Source organism: Staurois parvus, unplaced genomic scaffold (genome assembly GCF_062004578.1).
Source record: "Staurois parvus isolate SC_StPar_1 unplaced genomic scaffold, SC_StPar_1.0 ptg000078l, whole genome shotgun sequence".
In the NCBI taxonomy this organism is placed as follows: Eukaryota; Metazoa; Chordata; class Amphibia; order Anura; family Ranidae; genus Staurois; species Staurois parvus.
This window is the reverse complement of record NW_028317874.1, coordinates 11,673,958-11,682,163: the sequence shown is the minus strand read 5'-3', so window position 1 is coordinate 11,682,163 and position 8,206 is coordinate 11,673,958. Positions and strand designations below refer to the sequence as shown.

The 8,206-nt window shown below is 37.8% G+C and overlaps 1 protein-coding gene across 2 annotated transcripts in view; it reads right to left on the bottom strand.

Moving 5' to 3' along the window:
• Nucleotides 1–1,021: 1,021 nt before the first annotated feature.
• LOC149469263 (phospholipid scramblase 2-like) overlaps nt 1,022–8,206 on the bottom strand; it is an 89,606-nt gene continuing 82,421 nt past the window's right edge. For both annotated transcript variants that reach the window (XM_089669537.1, XM_089669538.1), the window contains exon 9: nt 1,022–3,633. In XM_089669537.1, coding sequence (XP_089525663.1) covers nt 3,595–3,633 — 39 coding nt within the window. In that variant the 3' untranslated portion in view covers nt 1,022–3,594. The remainder of the gene's footprint in view (nt 3,634–8,206) is intronic.

The following is an 8,206-nucleotide window of genomic DNA, read 5'->3' as shown; positions in this document are numbered from 1 at the left end:
TACATTTTAAAAACAGCTTCTCATACCATCTCTTATTACTCCATTGTGCCCTACATATGTATAGCAACTTCATATAAAATATTCATTTATCCATGAATCACTCTGGAAATGTAATTCTCAGTAATACACAGGTGTGAAACCAAAAAAGTCAATAGCATTTAATCATTTTCTAAAAAGGAAACCTAATGAATTTGAATCTTTTTAAACTTTATACATGTTTAAACTTATGTTTATATATTTACCAAGGATGTTCTATTTGCCATTCTGCAAGAGAGCCAAAATGATGAAGGTTACCTACCAACAGTTTAGTTCATTAACAGAAACAGTTCATATTTTCTATTAAAAGCCAGTAGAAATGTGTTACCTATGGCCTTCATTTAAACACCTACGTAGGAGCACTTTTCTTGTGTGATTAGAGTACTCCATGATGTGCGTTACAGAAGACTCACATTGGGGTGGATGGTTAAACAGACTAGTATGCAGTGAAGCAATTTGCTTTGCACTGTATTGTGGTTCCTGGAGATAAAATGAACCAAAATGTCTTAAACTGCTAAGGTTGAAGTGACCTGGATTGCATCTAAATCCAGCTCCCCTGTATACGTAGCTTTAACAGGTGTCAATATTTAAAAATTCTAAGAGAAAATAAAAATAAGGAAAAGGAAGAAGAAAAAACACGATATTGAGGAATTAGGGGGAGGCTGCAATGTTGCTAATGACCTCTCCTACAAATACTTATTACAAACCATTAGGGTCATTTCACCAACTTTCTAATAAACATGCTTATTTTGAGAGTGTTTTGGTACTCCATTCAAAGACAGCAAGGCATTGTGCTTTTTCAGCTGCATGGTCAACCTCCCAATGAACCTCGTGCTGTCATGTACATTCTTATACAGCGTACCGTTACAGAAACGGTTGCAAATGTACCCAAATAAATCTTGTGCTTTAGTTCACAATATATCCATATGATAATCCATTTCTCCAAATGAAGAAAACTCCATAAATAATGCAACAGCTCAATAAATAGACATACGGGTATTTTATTTTTCACATTTGTACAAAATATAAAAACTTGCATATATGTTTTACAATTCTACAGGAAACGATCATTAGAAACAGAAGAGAATAATTACATAAACATTTACAAGTTATTACATTCACTGAAAGACACTTGTTTCTTACTTAGGCACTAACAATATTGCGAACTGTTGGATGATTTACAAAGACTGAATAGAAACTGCAAAATCAGCACAGGCCTCTCAAAAATGTCAAAGCACAAAAGGGTAGCCTTTGCGATCCTCGAAGCTACTTGGAATCAAAGATTTGAGCTGGGCCCGCTGGATGGAAGCAAGAATTTGCACACTTACAGATACAAACTATTACTTGGTTCTGCAAATACGCAGACCTGAACCAACATCAGATGTGCCCTGTATAAATCTCTATTTGGGGTGTGTAAATAAACATTCTTCACATCAGTGCAAGTGACTCAAAAGTGCTAAGAATTACTAGGAAAGTGAGAAACATACAAAATATAGAAGACAGCAACAGTTGTCTTAACAAAAAGAAAAAAGGTTTAACCTTGTCAAATTAACATAAAATGATGGAAGGATAGTGCAAAGTATGGTCAGATGTTTGAAATGTGCCCTATTGTGCCTTGCACCTTTATTTTCCACTATAAGAGAATATATCAGCCTTCAAAAGACTGTCACTTCCCTAAAGACACTTGCAATGGTAAATATATCACATCTTTAGATTGCAGCAAACAGCTATTATAAGCATTGCTTAGGTATTTAGCATTTGAGAGTTTAAAAACCATACAAAAAATTATAGCGTAAGGCAATTTTTTTTTACATTCAGGCATGCGAAGCAAAAACCCCTTTAACATTATAGATCTACTTAAATATTAAAATAGCAGGCTGTAGATTTAAGATTTGATATACTGAGGAGGATATAATAGTTTGATATGAAGCATAGTTATTTCACATATTTATCATAGACTTACACTTTACATAGTAAGTGGATAATTGCTACTTGCATTCTTTACACCTTCAAAAAAGAACACTGGAAATATCTACAGTTTCCACCACTGTAACACCTGGTAGAGCTTGAGCAAAAGATGCAGGTAATGCTCTTCAGCATTACCCTCCTAACCTCTTCCCAATCAAGGAGCTACAGTTACAATAAAAAGGTACAAATTTAAAAACTGTGGGTGGCCGGAGACATTTGGAGGTGACAGAAGTGAACTTCAGACCACATAAAAGGTCAGCAAGTCGCATTGGTTTTCCATTGGTACACGCCACTTGGATATGCAATCTGCTCCAAGATTGAGAAAAAGAAACTACTCAGTTACTACAAAGAGGCAGTTCCTACAAAAGGATATCTTATGTAAGCAAAAGCTAAAAACAGGCCCATATACAGTAGGTACTCAAAGTGAGTCTTGTTAAACCTCAGACAGAGTATACAAAATGTACTGATGCACAATGGATCAGACGGTTTAGTGGCTCCAATTAATGAACTGTCCAAATTTATAAAATTTTCAGTGGATCTAATTTATGTACTGTCCAAGTTATGAAGTGTCCAGTAGATACAGACAGAATGGCATTTCCTGGAACTGATCATTCAGAACACAGAGTTAATCAGCCATGTACAGAGGGCACTTGACAAATCAGCAAGATATTACCAACAAGTAATAGGTGAGTGCTTGGAAAGGGAAGGGGAAGGGCTGGAAGAAAGATCAGGTTCCCCCGCCCTATTAGACCGCAAGAAAAATTGTAGCGCACAAAATAACATTCTGTGTCTAGTTGTGGATGTGTCAATTCCTGGTAGTCATGCCAAAATGTCCACTGACTCCTTATTAACTGAACTATCAGAATTGCATTTACAAAACAAAGATAAAAAACACTACTAGGACATGATATATATTTATTTTGGCACAACAATTTCAAGGCGATGGGATCTACAAATCTATAAGTGTTCATTAATGCCCTGTTTCTGAAACAAAATGCTAACTATAGTCACTGTTTTATATAGAGGTAGATAGTTTCAATATATAGGTCATTAGTAAAGTGGTAAGAAGCACTTGCATGTTCAAAATTAGAAATATGAAATGCATGTTGAATTAGCACTTATCTGGTGATTAAAAAAAAAAAAAAAAGAAGGGGCATCTAATATATATTTCTATTCTAATGTAATGTAAAACACCAAGTAAACAAATTCCAGGGTCCCAGGTTCTCTTTACAAGGTCTGTTACAGGAGTTGGGGGCAATACAATGAAAATGCCCTGATAAAACGCAATGACAAATCATACAGAGGAAAAATAACCAACATTAAAATTGAACTATATACTACAATGTATGGCAGACAAGTCACTGGTGCACCTTAAACAGTACTTTCAAATTAAAATATAAGAAATTCAAAGACAGAGAAAAAAAAACTGTTAAACAACTGACATGTCACATACATGCCCAAACCACTAAAAATATGGATTTTATTAAATCTAAATTTTAGGTAAAAAACAGATTTTTTTTTTTCAAAATCCTGTGGTACAAGATGGCTCCTGGAATATGTTGGTGTTCTTGATGTCCCATTGCCCATAGTTTATTTGTTGTTATTAGTATGTTCGAAAAACATGAAATCCTGTAGAAGAGAAAAAAAAAAAAAAACAACCCTTTTAGAGACAGTTACAGAAAATGAGTCTAATAATTTTGGAGTGTATGTATTAACCATATATCCTTTTAGACGACCCAACAATATCAGGTTTAATAATCGAATAAACTGGGCAGCAGAAAAAAAAAAAATTAGAAAAGTAGCTTTAAATTTTTCCTTTTACCAGGTTATATCAGAGTACTGATACGGATTGGTTCTGGTTGCCACAACGCCCTTGCTTTAGATAAAAGCCAACAGATGTTAAGACTACATAAAACCAGCAGGGTTCAGTATAGTTACACAATAATGCGATGTGTAGCCAAGCACGTGGTTTAAAATTCATATATGGTGGGTTAACACATTTTCTATTCATTATTCCCAGTTAGAATCATAGTTATTGACCTAGGAACAAATCTATAGAAGGTAATTCTGCTTTATGTGCGTTATGTATTTAGACACACAGATTCAAAAAATATATTCATCATAAGATTAGTCCTGCCAAACACATGGACTGGATTTTCTTTTAAATGTTTAGCAGACTACATCTTCTTTTATACAGATTTACAAGTACACTGTTGGCATAGGTCTCCTAAGGTTAAACCCACACTTTTTACTACCTGGAAAGTCCACCAACCAGGCCTATATTTACTTTACAATTGAAATACCCATCACCCAGCAGACCCAATTTTTGTGGCCTGTGCAGATTTCTGGAATGGTTTGAAGTGCTCCATACACTGTACACAGCTATTGTTTCTAAAATCTCTTTCCAGAAGTATGTGGAAAACCTTGGCTTGATTTAACCTCCTTGGCGGTATGATTATTTCCGATTTTTTTGTGCTGAAAGCGGTACCATTTTTTTGCATGGAAATTTGTAGTTTATTGTAGGCTGTAATTTTTAGGAATAACTCACTGAAATCTGTCTGAACAAGAGTCTATTAAACATTCCGGATATGATAAAATTTGAAACACGAAATCATAAATAATAATTTAATAAATAATCATAAAAACAATATAATAATAAATTTAATTCAATAATATAATCAAAGCAAAAACACTGAAATTTGAAATACAGAGGCAAATTCGCACATCGCTGAACAAAGTCGCAAAATCGTTTTCAGTGTCTGATGACGAATTTCCCAACGAATCATTATCACTCAATTCTGCAAGTGGTTCTGATTTACTATCGCTGTTCTAAAACCGCTTTTGACGTAAAGGGACACTTTTTGGACGCCATGGACTTTTCTAAGTTTCCAGGCAGAAAGAACAGTAAAAATGCAGGCAGGGCACAGGACAAAAGCAGTAGGCACAAAATGTAGGTGAAATGCACCGAAATAGCAAATGACAGCAAAAATGACATTTTTTAAAAAATTCAAATTTCACGCCAGTTCCGGCACCCGTACGTCCCGACGTCACAGGGACCGGAACACAGGAGCTGGATGCCGGCATCAGCCAGAGAAGAAGGCCGGGGACGCTGGAGGGGACACATCGCGGGAGTGAAGGACAAGGTAAGTGCTGCAGGGACCCCCAGAGCAGCACCGCATGGTAAGCCCGAGTGTAGCTTGGGGTTACCGCTCTTGGTATAGAAATTTTACCCCGAGCTACACTCAGGATTACCGCTAAGGAGGTTAAGTACAAATACCAAATTACCACAACGGTGAACATGACATGTAACACTCCCAACTACTTAGGGCTCATGTTCACCGACACAAATAACCATTTTTTGTTTGTTTTTAACCACTGCCAGCCCGCAAATGTACTGCGGCAGCTACATGCAAAAATGACGTACCCATACACAGGGGGGCGCTCCGTGCCCGAGCGGGCATGCAGCTCTTCCCCTTCGTGACTACTGTAATTTATTATGCACAATACATTGCCCACCACCCAAATTCAGCTCTTGCCAGACAATTCGCATGGAAACCTATCACGGTTTCTGAATTTAAAAACTTTTTTGGGCCTAACCCTCAACATGGGCATTACAAAAAAGAATGAACTGCTGTCATATTGATCTACAGAGCCAATTCATCATATGCTCATGTTCTCTACGGTTACATATACGCCCATGGACCAGCAATGTATTGGTATGTTGCTGGACTTTGTGTGGTTATAGTGGGATGACGACTGCAGCTATAGGCATCAACCCGTATCGTTTTTTTCAGTCAGCGGTTGGCTTACATGTAAAAGCAATCCTAGTGGCCGATTAGCTGCTGAAGTGTTTTTACAAGCAGCGGGAAGAGACAAACCCCCCCCCCCTTCACTGCCTTCCAGTTTTCTTGGGCTCTCCTGTCCCACAGGGGAATCCAAGAATGCACCCGGCAGTTCCGCTGGCTGACCATAGAGCTGGACAGAAACCAGAATGGCTACAATCATCTCTATAGTCCATGAAATCGGAAGCTACAAGCATTTCATCACTTCAGTTTGGCAGGATATAAACAGCAGCATCTGTAAATTGGTTAAGCATCTGATCACACCGATCTTGGTGAGATTAGATAATGTGAGGGCAGAGGAGATGTCTAGAGCCCGATAGACCCCAGATTTCTCAAAAAAGAATCTAGGACAATACCCATTGAACTTATAGAGGATATTTGCATTCCCTGTGATAGCATTAAAAGTGATCAAAAAATAAATAAATATGAAAAGGGACAGTGTAAAAATTAAAAAAAAATAAAGCACCCTTGCTCCCCCCTGCGCGCGTGCACCTGCGTGCTCAGGCATTGATCCTGTGCCAGTATTGTAAACTGCGGTTGCACCATGCATGTGAGATATTGCCGCGAACATCAAATCGAGGGCAGTAATTCTAGCACTAGGCCTCCTGTGTAAATATAAATCGATGACCTGTAAAGGTTTTTAAAGCATCGCCTATCGATAATAAAAATGTATGTACTTTGTTGCCACTGCACGGGCATGCGCAATTTTAAAGCATGTCATGTTTGGTAAATTAATATATATTTTAAATATATATATATATATACATACACACACACACACACACACACACACACACACATACATATATATTTACATACATACCATAGTTTGTAGATGCTATAACTTTCACACAAACCAAATAATAGTACATGTATTGATATTTGTTTTTACCAAAGACTTGTAGCAGAGTACATTTTAGCCTACATTTATGACCAACTTTCTTTTCAAAATTTTCGGTCTTTTTTTGTTTATAGCGCAAAAAAATAAACCGCAGAGGTGATCAAATACCACCAAAAGACAGCTCGATTTGTGGAAAAAAAAAAAAAAAGACATAAATTTTGTTTGGGTACAGCATTGCACGACCGCACAATTACCAGTTGAAATGGCGCAGTGCCGAACAGCAAAAAATGGCCTGGTCAGGAGGGGGAGGGGGGGGGGGTGGCAGCTGTATAGTATGGAACCGTGCACACACACTTACATAAAGATCAGTAAGTGTGCATTCCACTCAGATCCAGAAAAACAGAAAGTTTGTGCCCAAGGTGTAAGGACTGTATTTCATCATTTACAGGTGTGCAGTTCAAAAGCACCCCGATTTAATTGCCTGTGTCCTAGCAACAAATAGATGCTAGGTGTCTTCCTTCAGAGGCCGTGTGCATCCTATCAACAAATGTCCAATTACACTACACACATGTAAATGTTTCTCAAAATCTGTACAGACTACTTTATAAGCTGGTCATAGATAGATCAAATCTCAGCAGGGACTGGGGGAGATTCGATCCATCTATTAGGCAGGCTGGTTGTACGGAAGTGGCTCCATTGATCGACTTCAGTACAACCTGCATGTCAAAAAAAAAAAAAAAAAAAAGAAGATTTCTCTTCCTGCAGCCCATGGTTGCAGAAAAGAAAATCCCATCTATAGCTTGCCTTACTTGGGATCTTGCTAGCAGTAAGAACATGTGTACTAGTTGCCATATTTTCATACTGCCAACTGCAAGTATCCTACTATATGTAATGACTGTGTTAGTAAATTGTTTTACATTTTCTTCATACTTTCAATGTTCACCGATTAGGGTTGACACACACACACACACACACACACACACACACACACACACACACTGCAGGAAGGGCAGTTATTGCATCAACAATTTTTTCCTCATTTAACGTATGGCAACCAAAAAACAAAGGATGTAAAACATACTATACTACAGATCACCAACTCTTAAAGGCTGAAAAATGAGAACTAATGCAGTTACCACATCTGTCTTCAACCGGGGATCCTGCATGTAGCAGATTTCCTGTCCTAGAGTGACAACATTCTCTCATTATACTGTATCTAGAGGAGCAGTGCTGTTACCCTGGGACAGGAAGTGTGTAAGGCCTATAAAACATCCCCCACCTTCATCTCCTTAACATAGGATAGGTGTACTGTAGTCCCAACACTTCCTGAAAACATTGAGAGAACAACGCAGCATACTCAGGACAGGACTGGATTTCTGATGGGATCAACGGCTATTTTTTGTACTTGCCCTCCTATTATACAGGCGATTGTGGCAATTGACTGGAAGGACTGAGCTTTGTGGCTGTTGACCAGTTTTATCCAAAACCAGATTTAAACCTGTGCAACACTATTAACAGA